General features: G+C 49.3%; 2 protein-coding genes across 2 annotated transcripts; one reads left to right on the top strand and one right to left on the bottom strand.

Moving 5' to 3' along the window:
* Nucleotides 1-13,528: 13,528 nt before the first annotated feature.
* PtA15_18A33 (uncharacterized protein) lies at nucleotides 13,529-13,684 on the top strand (the record flags this gene model as incomplete). Its single annotated transcript, XM_053164870.1, has 1 exon — nucleotides 13,529-13,684. The coding sequence occupies one exon, from the start codon at nucleotides 13,529-13,531 to the stop codon at nucleotides 13,682-13,684; it is 156 nt and encodes a 51-aa protein (XP_053028533.1).
* A 5,681-nt stretch (nucleotides 13,685-19,365) lies between these two features.
* Nucleotides 19,366-21,060, bottom strand: PtA15_18A32 (uncharacterized protein; the record flags this gene model as incomplete). Its single annotated transcript, XM_053164859.1, has 2 exons — nucleotides 19,366-19,493; nucleotides 20,871-21,060. The coding sequence occupies 2 exons, from the start codon at nucleotides 21,058-21,060 to the stop codon at nucleotides 19,366-19,368; spliced, it is 318 nt and encodes a 105-aa protein (XP_053028532.1).
* Nucleotides 21,061-21,295: the final 235 nt, after the last annotated feature.

The raw sequence follows: 21,295 nt of genomic DNA, 5'->3' as shown, positions 1-21,295 counted from the left end.
TACCACACCGGGGAAAGTATTGCATTTCCCGTGGTTTGATTTTCAGGTACAATCTTGTATGATTTTGCTTGATGCACATGGAAAATCTCTCAAAGAATTTGACTAACAGAAGAATATATGTGCTGGAAGGCTTTCTTGTTGGGGCAAAGAGCATAATGCCGTTTTTAATGATTGAAGCTGACAGAACACTTGAGGTTCTAGAAAACCATGTGTGTCAAGAGACATGTTTTGAGTGGTTTGGAGATGTTAGAATTCTTGAAATCATCTAGAAACCTCCACATCAACAGCACAATCTTAATTATTTTCTGACATAACATCTGGATAAATCATTTTAGTAAATACTTCCTTGCACATCAAATTGAGGTTGACCTTGTGGAATAGAGGAAACAGTTTAAGACAGAATATTTTTGAATTACTTATTCATTCACAGATGGAAGGTGAATCTTATTTTGGGGCATGTTGGTGGGGTTGAACTGGGCAGTGCAGCGTAGCAGCTCCCCACTATTGTAAGGGCCAATTAGCAACAGCGGTAGCAGGCCAATTGGCAATAGCGGTAGCAGGGGACCACTATTTTCAGTGCCAGCACAGCAAAAATATTGCTACACCAAACATGACCTATGTGTAGCGCAGCAATTTTTTCCCTCTTTCACTACAAAATAGCGCAGCAAAAGCAGCAACGGTGGGTAGTTATCGCTACAGTAACGTGTAACGTAACAATAATGTAACATTTTTTGGCTGTTATCGTTATTGTTACCAGTAACGGCAGTGCGATATCGATATCACACCCAGAGTTTTTTTTTCGCGACGGCCGTTACTATATCTGAGCGCGTAGCGACAGATATTGGGCAAGATAACGAGCAATAAAAGGCCAAAATAGGGCCAATTTGGCCTTTTATTGCTCAATATTGTGTTATCCGCTGGATAACGCGTTACTTTACTGGTAACGGCCTCAAAAAAAGAGGCCCGTTACGTTACGCGTGATGCCGCTGTTCGCGCGTTACTGCTAACAATAACGGGGCAAAAAGTAACGGCGGGTAGTTACTTTACAAAAATCCCGCAGATATTGTAAAGTAAAGTAACTACCCACCGTTGAAAGCAGTATAGCGGCTGGAGCCACTTTTTGCTGCTTTTAGCAGCTTTTAGCTGAAATAGTGTGGATAATGCACTGCTCAGATAAATTTTGGCCTACTGAAGTTGCTTTTTGCTGCACTTCAAGTGACTTTTCACTGAGAATAGCCCTAATAGCGCACTGTGACACAGCGCTATTGGCCACCAAGTACCTCTCTGCTGAGAATGGCGTCCAGAGCGCAGATCACCCCGGTGGTTTTGTGGGCTGAAGAGCGGGGCTCAGCGGAAAATTCCGCTTTTTAGCACTCAGTGCAGTGTTTTTTCCGCTAATTCAGCGCTCAGCGTGTTCAGCAACTCAAAATCGCTATTTCAGCGGGTTTGAACGCTGTTTAGCAATCAGCAAAGTGATTCTCCAATATTTCAGCAGTCAGCGTAGCTAAATACTGCTACGTGCCGCTAGAAAAGCTTGCTAAAAATCTAGCACATTTGTCTCCCCGCAAAAACAGCAAAAAGCGTAGTGAGCCGCCCACTGATAAAAGTACTAGGGTAGTGGGCCCAAACCCGCTGCACTCTTACTATGCTAGCACTGCGTGTAGAACAGCACTTGTGGTGTTTTTTCATCCTTTCATCCTTTTTTGGCTCAATTCTAGATGACAACTGCTTTTTCTTAGGGAAATATAACAATTTAGATGTGCATTTCACATCATTCTAACAGGGATTTATATGTTGCTGATTGGGCTGGAGGCTCAAACTTGTACGCGCGTGCATGAGGGTGAAATTAGCCAAATCAAAACAATGACCACCTTCATGAGCATGTAAAGAATATGAATGAAACCCAAAGATCAAGTCGTCTCAATCAACAAACAGTTCAAATTTAATTATGATTTGATTGTGGATGTTGTGTCTTAGTGGTTTCAACTGTGTTCCAGTTGAGTTTTAGTTGAATTCTGGGTTATTTATGTATGAATCAAGGATCAGTTTCAGATCATTTGTGGATTAGTTCCAGCATTTTTCATTACTTCTTGCACTACTTTCACCAAAGGCATCCAGCACTGTTGCTTAAAAATGGTATGGTATGACACTCTCTGGATAGAGTGTCAAAAGCTCCCATGGTGACTGTTTTACAAATTGTTTCCCACTGTAAAACAGACATTTCAAAAAATCCATATTGTGGTAACCCTGTTCCCACTCACATCATCATATCCATCATTATTATGCCAGATTCAGATTCTGAACCTCATTTCATCCCTAGTCACTCAGAGCATCAGCATCTGTGGCTAAGTTAGCCCAGATTAGGGCACTTAGTCCACCCCCGCATCTGCATTGGCTTGGATCAACTTGACCCGGAGCTCTGTTTGGAGCTAGTGGGGTCTACATGTAGACCCCACTAGTCCTTGAACTAAACACACATTGAATATTAATCATGCTCAAAGGCATGAAATCTATGTGTTTAGGTGCCAAACACATAACATACAGGTGTTATGAGCCACTCCAGCGCGCGCCATGGCCTACTCCAAGGACATGTCACACTTGTAGATACATGTCACAGCTCTCCAGGCTTAGGGAGAGCTGGAGGGAAGATCATCATGCTTTCCTCATCTAGCAATCAACCTACTCAGCTAGAGAACCCGGACCCATTCCTCCTCCCCAAGACTCTGACCTTAACATATTGCTAGATCAAACACCATTGGGGATGAGGATCGAACAGAAGCACAGAACAGAACAGAACAGAAACAAGGAAGAATCCGGTGTGGTAGACGGAAAAGTGGAAAAATAAAAAGTTTTTTCTATGCCACACAATTACTCATACTAGGCCTCAAGATAACACCAAATGGACCACAGAAATGGATTCTACGGCCAATTTCACCCCTAGTACCCACTGGAACAGTCATTACAACCCCGCTGGATAAGAAGTTACACCTCTGTGGACCCCACCAAGCACCTATCACACGGCCAGCCCCAGTAACCCAGCTGTCACCTGCCCCAACCCAAGTTTCACAGTAGTACATACACATCACAGGATACAAACATAAATCTCCCTGTCAGGCTACACTCATTACATATTAACTACATACACTCCTTTATATACATAGTATGACATCATTTACACTGTTTCTGCAGCCTCAAACTTTGTGTATACACTAATTACCCCTGTATGACAGCTCATGCAGTCTACTGACACCTCATGCATGTTTAGAATGTTCTTTTGTATATTCTGACATCATGTATGCACCCCTGGCATGTTTAGAATGTTCTGCTGTATATTCTGACACCATTCATGCGCCCCTGAGTGGTTATGACATCATTTGTATCTACTCCCACCAGCTAAAATCCCTCACCCTGTTGTCTAGATTAGCTGAAACCCTAACCAACAAGCCCCTTTGGGGCTCCAATTTTGTCTATAAAAGGAGCTCTCTCCACCCCCAGTGGTCTGCTCCCCAGTTCCTCACCCAGAACTCACAAGTCACCCAACACTCATCCACACTCAAATCCTAAAACCCTTATAACAATAACTCAACCCTTATAACAATAATTCAACCCTTACAACAAAGTAATTAAAACACTTACACGTTGCCAGTCAAACAGATTTCATCTGGAACAGACCAGACCTATCACTTAATAAAACTTGCCAAGCTGAGCTTGGTGGGTCTTGTTGACTGATAAAAGAAGGGCAGAGCTTGCAACTCCATCATACCCTTCACCATTCAGCAAAACGGTTTCATTACCACTTTTGAGTCTTACACCAGAGCCGGGATACAGAGACAAAAAGAATCACAGAAGCCAAAACTTTAAAGAAACAGAATGAAACCCGCCGCACTGCAGCAACAATTCGCCGACCTCATGGCGGTAGTGAACAAGGAACAAGAACTGCGACAACAGGCGGAGGCGGCGCAACAGGCCGCAGAGGACGGCCGTCAGCAGGCCAAAGCAGCCCTTCAACAAGCAGCCGCTCCCGCAGACCAGGAAGCAGCACCAGCCCAACCAGCCCCACCCCCAAACCAAAGTGCGAAGATAGGCGTGCCGGATAAGTATGATGGGACGGGGGGGAGGGGGGGTGAAAGCAGAGGTGTACGCTAACCAAGTCAGCTTGTACATCGTCGCCAACCCAACGGCGTTCACGGACAACAAGTCAAAGGTCATCTTTGCGCTTTCTTACCTCACCGGGAAGGCTAGCAGCTGGGCACAACCCATGTTGATCAAGGTGTACCACGATCAGCCAATAAACTACCACAAATTCACCCAGGCATTCAAGGCCATGTTTTACGACACCAAGAAGAAAGCCAACGCCAAGAAGGCCCTCCGACTCATGTGCCAGACCCGGTCTGTGGCCGACACACTCATCAGTTCACCCTATGCGCCCATGACGCGGGCTGGGAGGCGCCCACGTTGATCAGTCAGTATTGTCAGGGACTCAAGAGGAAGGTACAACTAGTGTTGGTACTCGCACGGACCCAGTTCGCAACTTTGGCAGAAGTGGCCAACATGGTGTTGAGGATCAATAACGAGATCAGCGGGTTCGATGGCAGTTCAACCACAGCAGCAACCCCACCCGATCCTAACGCCATGGACCTGTCGGCAATTCGAGGACCACTGTCGGCCGGGGAGAAAGCCAGGATGATGCGAGCGGGCCTCTGCTTCCGCTGCGGGGAGCAAGGCCACCTGGCCCGGGAGTGTCCGACCAAACCACCAAAGGTAAAGGCAAAGGCAGCGGTTAGGATATCAGAGCTGGAGGAGCAGGTGCGACAACTCACGGCGGAGGCGAAGATGGTGGGAGGGTCGGGACGCGCCAATCAGTCAAAAAATGGCGCTTCTCAGGAGTGACGGTTGTGCCGCACCTGAGAGATAGCGAGTTTGTATTAGCTGAAGTCGGGGCCAGTAGTTTTAGTCATCCCCAAACTACCGACCCCCGTGTTTTCATCCGCATTGAAATACAGCCCATGCTTTCTCCCTTAGCCACACCCCATCCCGCTACTTCCCTCATCGACTCAGGGGCAACCCACGACGTCATGAGTGACAGATTTGTTGACAGGGCTGGCCTGCAGTGCACGCCCACCCTGGCAGAGAGAACCATCTCCGGTTTTGATGGCTCAAGGAGCCACACGTCCCGTGAGATCAGATTACGCCTCAAGGGCGACGACCACCCGACCACGTTTATCGTAACCAAGCTCAAAGATTCGTATGATGGCATCCTGGGGATGCCGTGGATTAGCCGATTCGCCCACTTGATCGACTGGCGACGACGCCGGATCAGAACCAATGGAGACGGGACCGCCACCAACCAAGGACCCATCGCAGCTGCGTCGGTAGCTTTTTCCATGCCGAAAACAGCCTTGACAGACGGGGAGGAGCCCGTGAGGCCAGCGAGATGTGAGTCCCCCACCCCTTCATTACCCACTACAACAGAGATAGGAGCATCTGGCAAGCGGGTACCTCTCTTAGAACAGGCCCCGCAGACACTCTCGACGACACCAGGAACCAGTTCCCAGGATCTTTCCGCGACCGCACCGGCGGTTTTGTCATTGCCGCAACCAGCCTCGACAGACGGGGAGGAGCCTGTGATGCCAGCGAGGAAATTTGACGAGGGGTTGCGCACTTTAGGTGCAATAACACCCCTGCAATGTGAGTCACCCACCCAGATAGGGATAAGAACATCTGGCAAGCGGGTATCTTTCCTAGAACAGGCCCCCCAGACATCAAGGAGGACGCCGGCAGACCCCATAGGGGACACCACCGCGGCCGGTACGGCGGTTTTGTCATTGCCGCAACCAGCCTCAACAGAAGGGGAGGAGCCCGTGAGGCCAGTGAGGCAATTCAACGAGGGGGTGTGCATGTTATGTGCGGTAACACTCCCGTGATGTGAGTCCCACACTCCCCACTACTCACCGTGCCCGTTAAGAGCCACTGGCAAGCAGATATGTCCTGTAGAACAGATACAGGAGGTCAGGGAATCTGCCACCGTGGCAACGGCAAAGGTGTTGTGGAGTACATTGGCTCTGCTCACGGCCCAAGCAGCCCAGAAGGATGGACCCGCAAAGACCACTGAAGACCTAGTCCTGGCCCGCTACCACCGTTTCCTGGACATGTTTCAAAAATCCGGGGCCCAAAAATTGCCGCCTCGGCGGCGGTATGATTTCAGAGTAGATTTGATTACAGGCGCTACCCCTCAAGCAAGCCGCATCATCCCCTTGTCCCCGGCAGAGACTGAAGCCCTGGATACCCTTATCAGAGAGGGATTGGAGTACGGCACGATCAGGCGGACGACATCGCCTTGGGCAGCCCCAGTACTCTTTATGGGAAAAAAGGATGGGAAACTGCGTCCATGCTTCGACTACCGCAAGCTCAACGCGGTCACAGTGAAGAATAAGTATCCATTGCCACTCACTATGGATCTAGTGGACAGTTTACTCAATGCGAACTTGTTCACCAAGCTAGACCTCAGGAACGCGTACAGAAACCTAAGAGTTGCCAAGGGGGATGAAGAAAAATTGGTGTTCATCTGTAAAGCTGGTCAGTTCTCCCCGCTCACAATGCCTTTTGGGCCGACGGGAGCACCTGGGTTCTTTCAGTACTTTATGCAGGATATCCTGCTAGGACGGATCGGGAAGGATGCAGCAGCCTATTTGGACAACATCATGATTTACACCCAAGAAGGGTATGACCACGAGGAAGCTGTCAGTAGCATCCTTGACACTCCGCAAACACCAACTATGGCTGAAGCCAGAAAAGTGTGAGTTTTTGAGGAGCGAAGTCGAATACTTAGGACTGTTAATTTCTTGCAATAGAGTCTGTATGGACCCTGCTAAAGTTACGGCCGTCACAGATTGGCCCGCCCCACGCAATCTGACTGAGCTGCAACGTTTCATAGGATTTGCAAATTTCTATCGTTGGTTTATACATCACTTTTCCAGGACGACACGGTCACTGCACGACCTCACCAAGGGGGATTCCCGATTCCTGTGGAATGCAAGGTGCCAAGAGGCTTTCAACTCCCTGAAGACCGCATTCAAAACAGCGCCAGTACTCAAAATAGCCGATCCGTACTGGGCCTTTGTGCTGGAATGTGATTGTTCAGATTTCGCGTTGGGGGCGGTGCTGTATCAAATATGCACCAAAGACCAGCAGCTCCACCCAGTAGCGTATCTTTCGCGGTCCCTCATACAGGAGGAACGCAAATACGAAATATTTGATAAAGAACTCTTAGCCATTGTGGCCGCGTTTAAGGAATGGAGACAGTACTTAGAGGGCAACCCAAACCGACTCACAGAGATTGTGTACACGGACCACAGAAACTTGGAGAGTTTCATGACCACCAAATCCCTAACTCAACGCCAAGACCGGTGGGCGGAGACCCTTGGGTGCTTTGACTTTGAAATCATTTTTTGCCCGGGTCGCCAGTCCACTAAGCCTGACGCCCTGTCAATACGTCCAGATCTGGCCCCCACAACTGGGGCCAAACTCATATTTGGTCAGCTCCTGCAACCGTCCAACATCACACCGCGGACGTTTGCCAAAATCTCAGAGCTAGAGGAAGCGGACAATTGGTTCATGGACGAGTCAATTGACCTGGACAATGCAGCGCATTGGTTTGAGGTGGATGTGTTAGGGATGGACAAGGGGTTTGAGACGGGCGCCGAGGAGGGGCAAGAGGGGGAAGAGCTGTTGGACATGGAATTGATAAGTCAAATCAGATCTGCTACAGTACGGGATGACCGACTGTTGGGAATCATCGCTGACTGCCAACAACCACGGTCTGGAAGCCGAACTCAGGAGGGATACACCATCGTTGACGGCGTGGTGTACAGGGGGGGACTAATTGAGGTCCCAGCGGACGATGAGCTGAAAATGGACATCCTACGGAGCCGGCACAATAGTCGACGCGCCGGACACCCTGGAGAGCAAAAACCTTGGCGTTAGTCCGGCAGTGCTTCCATTGGCCGTCCCAAAAGCGGTTTGTGAATTGGTACGTCGATGGTTGCGACTCCTGCCAGAGAACCAAGCCTGTCACTCAAAAGCCGTTCGGGGCCCTGAAACGGCTTCCAATCCAATAGGGGCAGCATATTTATCTCCCAAATTACCAAAGAACTTTGCCGCCGCCTGAGAGCCCGCCTTCAACCGTCAACAGCTTATCACCCTTGAACTGACGGACAGTCCGAGATTGCCAACAAGGCAGTCAAGCAGTACCTGAGGCACTTTGTGGGGTACCATCAAGATGAATGGGAACCTTTATTACCGATGGCGGAGTTCTCCCACAACAACAGCCACCACATGTCCACCAGCATGTCCCCGTTCAAGGCCAACTACGGCTTTGAACCGAAGTTTGGAGGAGTCCCGTCTAGCAATCAGTGCCTCCCGTCGGTAGAGGCGCGCATCCAGCAGATTGCGCGCGTACAGGAGGAGCTGTCAGCGGGACTGGAACTGGCACAATCATCAATGAAAACCCAGTTCACCCGTGGAGTGAGGAATACCCCAAATTGGGACGTCGGCAATATGGTGTGGCTGGATAGCAAGAACATCGCGACAACCCAACCGTGCCCAAAATTGGGGCATAGATGGCTAGGACCTTTCCCCATACTCGCTAAAATCTTGAATTCCGTGTATAAACTGACGCTGCCCCTTTCTATGAAAGGGGTGCATCCTGTATTTCACGTGTCTATCCTTAGAAAGCACACGACGGATACAATAGCGGGAAGGATAGCGGCACACCCAGGACCAGTGGAGGTAGAAGGAGAACTCAAGTGGGAAGTGGAGGAAATATTGGACTGCAGACAGCGGCGAAGGAAGATGGAGTATCTTGTGGCATGGAAGGGATACGGCGCGGAGGACAACTCGTGGGAATCAGCGGACAACCTCAAGCATTGCCAATAACTGAAGGACAAATTCGACAAAGAATTTCCGGACGCGGCATTGCGGCACAGACAACAAAGGAGGTTTTGGTGATGATGAGGGTTGGCTTTTTTACCCACAGAGTTTTTTTAATGCCGCCCGTGGAGAGAGCGCAGAGCCAGGGGCTTGGGCGTTAAGGGGGGAGAAGTGTTATGAGCCGCTCCAGCGCGCGCCATGGCCTACTCCAAGGAAATGTCACACTTGTAGATACATGTAACAGCTCTCCAGGCTTAGGGAGAGCTGGAGGGAAGATCATCATGCTTTCCTCATCTAGCAATCAACCTAATCAGCTAGAGAACCCGGACCCATTCCTCCTCCCCAAGACTCTGACCTTAACAACAGGCACCTAAACACATGGCCTCCAACAGCCTTGGACCTGCTAATCCCCACCCGTGCAGTCAGCCAATTGGATTAGCTTATTCCAAGCATCATCTGAGCTAGTTAGTCCATACTAACTTAGCCACTGATGTTGATGCTCTCACTTATACCACCCTGAAATTCCTTTGTATCAGAAGTTATTAGCATTCATAGTTTCATTGGTATTTTCCTGCTTCTTGAATTTCATCTACATTACATATTCTAGTCATCATAACCATAGCTGCATATATCACATATGTAACGTAGCTTTCATCATCTGTATTCATCATAGTACACATAACAACCCATCATTCCATAGAAATTACTAGTGCTCATCATTACTTCACTTCATTACTTGACTACATTTCATCATTGCTCATCTTCAAATCAGAATTTGTTACATTGTGCTCATCATGTGTTCCCCCCTTGTTGTATTTCCTCACATACATACACCTCTCCATATGTTGTATCCCCACATGCATTTTCTATATCCCATACACCCTGTATAACCTTTTCACCACACCATTAGATTCATCTTCATCAGTACATATTTCACCGCACCATTAGATAACATTTTCATTCACCCATATTATACACTTTCATACATACCAGAAATATATCTTCCTGCATATATCATTCACATTTGCACATCACATTTAATCTTTTCCCCTACTACTCCTCTTCTCCTCCTCATACCCTACAGGTACAAGTAGTCAGCTCATAGTATTAGTCAGTCTAAGATTATAGTAGAAAAGCCACACCTTTCTTCTTTTTCTTAGTGTTACACTCATCCCCAGCAGTATTAGTCAGGAAGGCAGCTCTTACATCAGCATCCTTGGCATAGCTTACATTAGTACTAGTGTAGCTATACATTTCCCTTCCCAGCTCTATTCTCCCATTTAAGTTGTTCTGCAATATCCCCCACAAAAATAGATTGGGGCTAATACTGCGGAGTGAGAAATTTTTGTACTGTTATGGGGTACACTGAGTGCAATCAGGTTGCTGGAGAGAAATTACAACTGCGGAGAACCTCCTTGAATAGAAAAGAGTGAGAAATCTTAGCTCCAGAGGAACAAGAGAATGAGTGAATTTAGCTGCCCTAAGGGCTAAGAATGAGGTATTTTTGCCTGGTTGACAGGTCACATGATGTCATCTGCAAGCTGCATGAGGGGATTTTGCTAGTTTGACACCCACATGATCCTGAATGATGTCATCTTTTGACTGTCAGACTACGGCCCCTATTAAATTAGAATGCATGTGTCTGAATAAGACTGCTTGAGACTATATCACATGTACTTGGTACAGTGTAATGAGTGCAGCTGATGATGTAATTTATGTTTAAAGGGTTTACAGGCTGTCAGAGTGGTCCATGTAACAAATTATGTGGATTTTATGAGCTGCAAGGACTCATTAGGGGGTTTCAAAATAAGGAAACCCGGGAAGGTGTTTGAGGGCTCACGAGTATTGTTATGAGGATGCTTGGGGTGATTCACCAGGGGGGAATGTGTGGCACTCTCTAGAGAGTGCCGGACCGTATGTTCCTCCAGGAACGGTGTCTGATGTCAACTATTGAAGAATGTGTGACTAAACCTTGTGTCTATCTTGAACTGATGTTCAACCACATTGGAAATCAGATGGATGATAAAAACACTCATAAATGATTATTGACTCATGATATGGGTGTGTTTGCTGCATTGCAAGTTGAAGGTATGTTGAAGTCATTCTGATGTTGCGATTGAGTCCATGTGGTTAATGTCACATGTGGCGCAAAATGACACTGTATATCGAGTTAGCTCATGGGGCTCCAACCAACAGGTAGAACGGAGAACCTGATGATAAAGTTGTGTCAAAACAGATACTGTTGTGTCACTTGGGGGTCAATTAATTGGCCCACATATACATGCAAGAGTTCAGAGGTCTTTGGCCCCATTGCCATGTTGGAAGGGTGCCACCATTTCTCCAGAATCTTGAGTTAGGCAGGACTGCTGCTGGCATGCTTCTGTTCATGATCTCACAACTATCAAAAGTCAATGTTGCGGCACAATAATGTAGGTCCTTATTCTCACTACATGAGGAGCAACCAACCAGCCACTTGATGCGAGTTTGATGAATCCACCACATTCCCCACATTTGGAAAAAGTGCTTCTGAAGCTAGTGCATTGGCTCTGTGTCACGTAGCAGAGAAACCCTCTTTTGGGAGCTGAGAGTCTGTCTGACAACTCTCCATTGTGAAGTTCTGTCTGAATGTTTGGGGGCACTGTGCCAACACATATTCCCTGCAAGGGTGTCATGGGTGCTTAAATGATCCAATGCTGGTCTTGCGGTTTTGTGTGGTATGAGTCAGAAATGTGTATACCAAATTCCCAATGGCAGGGGGAACAGAGCAGGGCCAACATTTGATTCATCTTCATTAATCACCTAATACCCAATCTTGTTGGCCATGAACAGGGTGAGGTAGAAAAATGTATGGCTTTATTTGGTGAGTGGTGTCCTATCTTGCCAAGGGTCCCTTGCCCAACCCTGCAACCAACAGATCTGGATTTTCCCGGAAGAAATCTTGAGAGCAGTTGTTTGTCTCATCTATCTTCACCAAGGATCCAGAGAAATCCCACTCCCTGGTATTTCGGGTCAAAATTTTCCCTGGTGCTCACCAGCAAAAGAATTTTTCAACACAAGGGACACTCTGACTGGCAGAAATTTCCTGTTTGCAATCACAAGCAAGCATGGTGGGTGTGCTTGTATCATTATTCCAGAACCCAGACAGAGCTCCAGATTGGATTTGCCGTGGGGGCAAAGTGGGGCCTGGCTGTACTGAATCCCATCAACAAGAAATACTGGCAATTATGTCACCCCTCTAGTCAACAGCCGCTCATCTGTGGCTCTTGCCACCATCAAATTTCCAGCCAGCTTCTGCAGGAAATCAGGAATGACAATGGATGAATTCACAAGCTGCTCATGTCAGGGATGAGAGCATTGATGGGCTCAGATGTTGATCCATTTTCAGACTCTTTTAGGTGTATGCTCAAGCACCTGAGCTCTTGATCACTAGATACTAGATCACATCAGAAACAACAAAGAAAGGAGGGACATTGAACAATCATAGGATGACCCTGTCTCCTATTTTGATGAAGGTGTATTCATGGGGGCAATTTGCCTGTGTGGCATGAAGCAGGAAGATTGTGTGGGTCAATATGAATATATCTCAAATTATTTCCTCCTCGCTGATGCCCGGTGAACCACAGTCTGACAAGATCCATTTCAGTCAATCACTTATCTGAGGCGTTCAGGGGATCCTCATACCCCAAGTACATCAATGGATCATCTGCGCCTTGGTAGTCTGCATTTGGAGACAACCATGATCAAACTCAAGGATTTTAGGTAACCGGAGGAAGACACTTCAGGCACATTAGTGGAAATGGCACTTTGCAGCAAAGCCAAGATGCATCAGTAGCATGCACAAGCCATGCAGACCTGCTCCTTACAGACAATTACAGTCTGCGTGAGTATAGCACAGTCACAATATTTTATCTTCACCTCCCACCAGTCCCCCCCGGTCGCTTGTTGAGATTGACCAGCCTCATGATTGTTTCCTGCTCGCCGGGGGACACGCGGAACAGAAGTTATCCTTAGTATCCGGAAGCTCAGTCACCCACCGAGCCATCTCTCCGCGGGAGGATGTCATTTGGACCAAGTATTACATGGCTGGACACTAGCCAAGCATGCCTGACTGGGCATTGTGACAACCACACAGTGCCACAGTCATAGAGGTCTCTCAGTGCAGATCGCCAGAGAACACGTCACAAGGTCATTGGGTTTTGGTGGCAGTGATGAAGTTCTTGGCAGCTCCGAGATCCTCTCCCTAATATGCCCCACGTTTGCTCTTGCAAGTCATTTATGTGTCTGGCTTATGAGGGAGGTGGTGTAGCCTTCCCCCCCCCCCCCGGCCATATGTGAGCATTTCCGATGGGCAAGCAAGCATCTTCCTCAATCTAGAAGCTGGCACAGCATGTGAATTAAGCACTAATCCCTGACTGGGTCAACGAGCTGCAACATATGAACTTGTTCTGCGGGGAACCTTTGGAGCCCGGTCCTGTGGGGCCGGATCATATCGCAGAAGTGCATGGAGTTAGAGATATTTGCATGTGTGAGGCCCAGGTTGCAGGAGATTTAGTACATGATACATACATAATGAACAGATGCGCACAACAGGCAGGAGACGATGTCCACTGCGATGCACGGCCGTGAATTATGGTGGAGACGCCTCCTCAAACCGGTCTCGGCCCACAGCGAAACAATCTCACTCGAGTCATTGAAGATGGTCACAACAAAGGGGGGCGGATGCGAGGGCATTCCAGACGCCCCAAATCTCGTATAACTCACAATAAACAAAAGGCACCCATCAATTTCAACGGGGCAATTGAGAACCGCTGACGCAGGTTGATTCAAAGGGAAGTGGGGCCTGTCCTGTGTGATTGCACATAGTGAAGGTTAGGTTTGGTTGTGAGGATGTACACCTCGGGCAGTGCCCAAAGCTAGCCCTTTCTTGATGGAGGGAGTGGTCAAAGGCCACATGCCTTGCATGGTTGTTGGTCGGGATACTATCCGGCAGATAAAGCACACTTGAAACTAACAGTATATCTGAACTCCTCTGCCACCCCGGCAGATGCTCAACAAGCTTGGGCAATTCTCAATCGCAATCTTTTTCAGAATGATCGAGGTAGCAGGCAATATCCATCTGTCCAACACTAACCCAGACAACATACAAACTATCGGCAATGAAATCCATATCTTGACCTGCATCGCATCCCATCAGATCAACCCCACCTCCACAATATCAGCCTACCCTGTGTATCAAGTTGTGTTAAAGTCATCCGGGGCAACAGTTCCAGCGATCCTATATGACTTCTGCAGTCAATTTTTTTTTTCCGGCCAACTGGTTGTTCCATCTGATTCAAGTCACCCCATCATTCGGGTCGAGCGGTTTGGATGGCAAGTGCACCGCGGCGAGTTTGCTCTTGCCCACGACTTCGAGGAGACTAAGGCCTTCGGGACAGTCTACGTTGTCAAGGTCCACTGGAATCCAATTGTAGGCTGTGTCGGGGATGTTGAAGTTGTAGACAGTGAGATGAATCTTGTCAGTATTTGCTATTAGGACAGATATCATGGGCCTTCCCCTAGGAAGTGGACATAGAAGTGTGCTGAAGTCAATCTCCGTAGTCCAAGCTTGGCCATCTCACACTCACGGCCACCCATTTCCAAGCCCATGACAGTTTTCAAACGCTTTGCCGGGGAGATTCTATTTGGATTGGAGGTGTCACTGGGCGGGCGTCAGGCTCCAGCAGGAGATTCCATGAGTTGTGTGTAAGTAGTCTGCTGGTTGATGTGGCAGTTTGCAATCTCTCACATGGGGTGTTGTGTGTAGGTCGAGCATGTTTCAAAGATGCCGCGATCCAAAAAAACTGTGTACGGCTTGAGGGCGAATCCAAGAACGAGATTTCAACTCCAAGTCGACGGATGGAAGCCACCAGCGCAAAGAAGACACAGGAAGAAAGTTCACCGGCGACATGCGTAAGACATTATGGCGAGGGCCTGGTGGTTGGGACAGGTGTGCTCCCCCAGCGGCTTCTTACGGTTTCTACGTTCTGGATTTACGCCCTCTGTTCTCTTATTCGTGATGACTATTCTTGTTCTGAGACTGCGAGGAAAGAAGCCCAGACGGGCGTGCAAAAGATCTTCTCATCGGAATGAGTGTTCATTTAAGTTACAAAAAACACCATGTATATTATTCATTTGCCCAGTAGGGGTGCATGGAATCTTTGAAACAGATTGATTGCTACGGTCAAGCCGGCGGGCTACAAGACAACCATCACACTATTGAGTGTACCAGGAAATAAAGCTGGGGTAGGTAGGAGAACTACTCAGCAAGGAGAGCAGAGAAACAAACACATTCAACACAGGACTGAAATTTTTTTGAAACATTAACTAAGGCTAAGATTTGACCGGGGGGCAGGGAGGAAGAGTCAAGTATTGGTAATTTGTGGATTCGCATTTGGGAGAAGGAATGGGGATGTGGGGTTCCACGCCTGCCACTGATTGAGGAAATCTTTTGTTATGGCCTCCGCAAGCTCAAACCAAGTGGGCACTTGGACATTAGGAAGGGGGCAGATTTTGTCGGGGGACTGAAAAACTGGGAGAAATATCTGATACAGGTATGCCGACAGAGTTTTCCAGATGGGTTCGTCGGGGGTGTGTGGTGTTGTGGAACGGTCCTTGATGATGGACATTGCTTGGAGGAAAGACATGCACGTCGAGATTCCGGCAATCCTGTGGTCCCTTGACGTAATGAACAAACCTCGGACTCTGGCAAGGACAAAATAGACTAGTGGTTGAAAATTTTGCTTTCGTTGATACTTCTGGAGCTGATGAGCGGCGTCGGCAGGGAGTTCAACGAGTTCCGAGGAAGTGGTCTGCACTGATGTGGTAGTGGTGGTCGAGCCGTCTATGGGTGCTTGATTAGACCGGTTGTTTGCCTTCTTCTCAGCCGCAGTCAAGGGTGCCTTACTGAGCGCGTGAGTTTGAAATATAATGTAGGCCATCAACACGTCAATTATGACGTTGCGGAATTCGTGCAGCACATCGACAGAGTGCAAACGCGGAGCAGCCGGTGCGCCAGGGTCAGCACTAGCTTGGTCAAAACTGGATGACGAGTTCTTCACCGCTTCAAGAAAGGAGAGGGCTTTGAAACCGTGAGAAAGATGATCTTCGGCTTGAATGCTGCTGACCTGGGGTGGTTTGAAGAGATTGTCAGCCATTAACTCCACAGAGGCAGCGACAATCCGAGCCCAATCAATATGCAGCCGTTGGGGAGGGTGGAGAAGGCGGGAAAGGCAGCGGACAAGGGTTGATTCTGGGTGCTCTGTCTTATTAACCATGGGAATAAATGACCCAGGTTCGAGACTGTTTCGCTTGTCTCCAAAAGCCGTGAGCTTGGGAAAGTTGATCTGATCGGGGCAGTACCACTGCTCGTTTTGAGACGGGGACAGGAACTTGTCGGCTGAGCGGGGACACATGGTGAGTTTTCCGAGATTTCTAATCCAGTTCAGCAGTGTACACACCATAGACTCACCAAGAGATGTTATTGTGTGTATCCACAAGCCATAGGAGCAATTGGTACGTTGCAACGGAGGTGTTGGGGATGGCGGAGCTGGCGAGTGCATAGCTTGTGCACAATTTTGAAGCAAAGGAGCAAGTGATTGCCAAGTCGTCTGATATTTTGGCCAGGATGGTTTGGTGCCGCTGAAACTATTGTGAATGCTGATGACCTGCGCGCGGATATCGTCGCACTTGAGAATGGTTAGCTGACCTGTGCCGGCGGTTGAAGTGGTTGACTGTTGGGTGTTCAAAGGGGTTGCTGAAGTCGTTGAGTCTTGTTGGACAGAGGCCAATGCAGTGGTGCCGGGTGCAGGACTGGCAGGCTTGAAAAGGGAGGGTGATGTGGCCTTTTCCAGTCCAGGAGAATGAAGACGATCAGCGGCTGGGTCTGGGGCCGAGCCAGGTCCTGTGCCGCGTGAGTCAGTTTCGGCTGAGAGATTTTTGGATGCTGAATCCGGAGTAGGCAAAGGGACACGGTGACCGGCACTTGGTCCCGACTGACTGCTAGCTGTTTTGCCTGTGTTGAATGTTGGCGCTATCGTGTCACCCTGGTTGGTGGGGAAGGTGTGGTGGAAGAAGTTGTCTGGGGTGGAGCCAAGTTTGATGTGGTGGTGATGGTATTTGAAGGTGCAGATTGGCTGTTGGCTGATGGAATCGAGGGGTTGATAGAGGGTGGTTTCTTAGTGAGAAGATCCGCTGGCTTGAATGATGACCGTTTTCCTCCCCGTTTTCTTTTTGATCGTGGGCGGGAGGTACTGGGTGGGTTCGATGTGGACGCCAAAGGATCTTCCGGGATAGTAATTTTGATGTCTTCGTCATGAGGAACAGCGCCAGTTTCCTGCCATTCTGGTATGGTAGAGAAAGGTGGTGTTTCTTGTGGTGTCAGTGAGAATGTGGTCTGTCATGTACAAGTGGCATGAATTGGGAGGCCTTACGTCGCTTGCTCTGGGTGAGCGTAGCAGCCAGTTCTTCAGCGACGCGTTTGCAGGTGCGAGGGAGCTTGAGGGCAAGGATATGATCGGCAGATCGGGTGGCAGCCTCAATGGAACGGCTGAATTCTTCCGGGGTGATCTCCTGGATCTCCGTGGGCAGGATTGATGCGGCCGGGGTAAGTGAGGCTGGGCATGCGACGGATTTGTGTTGTAGAGCAAATTCATAAAATGATGGCGGAGCAAGTGGTGTGGCAATGTTCTGAGCATGGTCTATAGCAGCTATGACAAAAGCAGAGAGGTGAGTTCAGAATGGCAGCTGAGCAGGCAGTGTGAGAATGCTGACTAGGAGGTGGAGTCAAGGATGAATGTCGCGACCCCTTCTCTGAATCTGATTCAGAGGAATCGGTGGCAGGCAAAGGTTCGGGAGGAGGTGCGGTCGACATTTTTGTTGTGAGGTGACAAATATGAAGCAAAGACAGATGGGGGGACGGTGAGACACATGGGGCCAGGGAGACAGTGGCCTCGATTTATGATGTGATGGTGGGTTTTCAGGACAACCCAAAGGCCTTTGTGATTGAAAAGCTTGCATAGCCTTTGTGTGGTGGATCGAGGTTCCATGTTGCAGCTGAAATGGGCTTAGCCTGAGCAGTAAGCTTGAGTTTAGTTATACCTAGGGCCCAGCTGCGCACAGGGAATTATTGAGGGGATTGTCAGCGTTCTGGGTTTGAGACGGGAGCTGACGCAGCGCTGACACAAGCAGCATGCTCTGACTGCTGACCATCAGCATGTGTGCTGTGGGAGTGTGGGGATCCTAAACGTCAGCTTGAAGTTGAACACATGTGTGCAGAGTGCGCTGCAGTTGCCGTGGTCAGCAAGATACTCAGCTTCCGCCGCGCTAGGTCACTTTGCAAATTGGATGTAGAACAATCAGCAAATCGAATAAGCAAGGTGACGCGTGGCGGTGCATGAGGTTGGCTGAACTTCGCAGCCAAGACTAACATCAGGCCAAGACGGGCCTGAAACTGTCAGATAGGGCATGAGGTGAAATGCTGACGTTGTCCACAAGCATGTCTTCACGGACGGGGCGTGGGATTAACAATTCTCTGATAGCGGGCTGTGAAATCAAGGTCTGACCAAGCCATCCCGGGGACAACTACGATCATTGGGGTTATTGATGCACAAAAATCTACTGCGTAGTCTCTTCAACATTGAGGGCTGAGAGGTGTAAGTCTGGATTGCTATCACAACCCGGTCAGTCTCCAGGAGATGTGGAATAAAGGGTACAGCAACCCGGATGTTCGCGGCGCAGCGTTCTGCGCAGATTTCCACCGTGATGTTCGGCCGAACATCATGGTGGACATTGGATCGCAGTGGGCAAAACTTAGCAAGAACTTAATCAAAGGTCCAGGAACCTTAGAATTCCAGAATGCAGAGCGAGATAACTACTGCGCGGGGATGAATGAGGAGCATCATGCCTTTTGGCAAGGGATCAGAATGTATCCGCTCAAAGTTCCATACATATACCACACTGCTGCACTGGCCACATGGCTCTCATAGCCCGGCCTGGCGAGGTAGCGGGCTTCGGGTCGGGCCCCAGAGGCCCGCGGGTCTGGGATGTCCACCCTGATGTTCGGCCAAACATCGCGGTGGACATTTCCTCACCCTCTCATGAGGCGGCTTTGGGAACCTTGTCAGTGCAGGTAATACGTTACCTGCACTGACAGGGCTCAGGCAGACCATCGCATCATGTGCCTCACCGTTTTTGGACACTAATATCCCCTCCTCCCAACCTGACAACGTCAGCCTGGAGGGGATGGACACTGGATGTCTCACAGGGCGCAGCACAGAGGAGTTTCCCCTTGCATTCCTAAAACCTACACACTACGGCAGTAATCTATAGCAAAAAGATGGACAAAACATTCCATTACATATCATCCGTGGACCGTTTCCAACAACCCGCTAGAGTGGGTAATCACCGATCCAAGTTCATCGAGCCACCAGTTTGAACGTCGAGGTGCCCATTGGCGGGCGGTCCGCTTGTGCTCGTGGATCCCACGTTTCCAGCTGGCGCAGTCGCAGGAGTGCCAGAGCCTGCAGGTCCTGCGGCAGGCTGGCAAGCTAGTAGTAGATCACGCGCAATGACATCAAGACCTATCGCCGGGACTTTAGAGATAGTATCCTGCTCAAAGGCGCCGAGCTTAGTCCAATAAAGTTTGCTGTAAGAGTCAAGAGGTAGCCCGCGGGGAACACCTATTATGCCTTTAGTGCTCTTGAAGTTGCGTTTTGAGCGAGCATAGAGTTTCTGATTGGCCGCAACGGTTTTGTGATGTTGTCCGCGCGCAATGGTCATCTTGTCGAGGCAGTGTAAGATGCTTGTGAGGTCATCACTCCTCCAGTCGGGGATCTGAGAGAGAGGGGCGATGTTCTCCCCGGCGTCTTCAATGTCGGAGCCGCACTCCCTCTGCTCAACAATATTGGCAAGTTGGATGTTGGTTTTGAACAGCTTGTCAACCATGGAGCATCGATTTTCCTTGATCTGACACACAGGAGCACATGAGGAGTGAGCCATTTCATCCGGCGAGTCAGAAGGTTGGGGGGGCAGGAGATGGGATGATCTCACCTTTTTGCGCATTCGTTGGTGTTGGTCCACTTTAGCCTTGCGGTTCTTGATCCCGTTGTAAGTCGGGACATCCATGTTCTGGAATTCTCGAAGTTCGCACGACTTGGTGTGGATCCATCGTTGGATAATGGCGGGTGCCTGAGCCGCCTGCTCATCGGTGACAGATGTGGTTCGACGAATCCAATCTACAGACTTCAAGGCCAAGATCTCAATAATCACTGAGTTCCACGCGGAGCTGCTCCCGGGCTGCGTCGCATCCCACTGAAAGGTGACTCGACAGATGCCTGCCAATGCTAAGGTCCTCTCAACATCAGCCTTGACTGGCAGGCTTATCGGCTTACAGCCCTTCCCAGGACCTTGCATGGATGCAGAAGTGAAAGGTGATAGCGTGAGATTTTTCCGAATTTCCTTCTCTGCAACACCAACATAGTAATCTATCTCAGCAGCCGGCTTGCCGACAAGAGCGGCGCGAACTCTGTCGAGCTGTTGAAGGATAACAGCACTTCGCTTCTCCATCCAATATTGGCCTGCAAGTTCCGGTTCAGTTGGAGTTATCGGGTAATCTTGAGGCTTGTCAGGATTGCCAAGGAAGAATTTGATGAAACTCTGGATACTCCGAGAAAGTGCATTGTGGTGCTCCGCAAGCGCACTCTTACGTGCGATACCTTTGGCCCGCCTCCCAGATTTCCGCCCTTCTTCGACCTCTCCGGCTTCGGTTCTAGATTTCCTCGCGTTGGCAACAACAAATGCAGGGTCCAACCGGGACGGATCCTCGGGCTCCGATGCGCGTTGAGCTGCCTCGGCTGTGCACAGAATTTGGGTCAGGGGTTGGTCTCATCAACTTGTGTAAGGCCAACCATCGCTTGACTTGCCTTCGTTTGCAGTCTGCATGGCCGAATCACCGGATTGCATGCTTCCATTGGCTTGAAACTTGGGGACCAGACCATCCACCAGAGCTGCAATCCATGACTCGTCTGAGCTTGACGGGGGGGCACCGTTTCCCTCAGCACCTGGCTGCTCACCCAGAGGAGCATTGGTGGGAGCCATGATGGATGATTATAGACGAGATTGTGGGGCGCAAGGGCAAGACCAGGTTAATGTGGACCTCGGAGAACAGAGCAGGAGAGTCGTAGCAGAGGGCCAGTGGACCGGAAATCTTTTATGCGGCAGATAAATAAGAGGGAAAATTGGGGCACAAGGATGGGTGAACCAAGTCGCAACTAAGTCCGAATTTGTATATGTTCACAATAATTCGGACACACATCAAGCAGGCCTTGATTTG

Source organism: Puccinia triticina, chromosome 18A (assembly GCF_026914185.1).
Source record: "Puccinia triticina chromosome 18A, complete sequence".
Taxonomy (NCBI): domain Eukaryota; kingdom Fungi; phylum Basidiomycota; class Pucciniomycetes; order Pucciniales; family Pucciniaceae; genus Puccinia; species Puccinia triticina.
The sequence above is the reverse complement of the archived record's forward strand: the minus strand, read 5'-3'. Positions and strand labels throughout refer to the sequence as shown.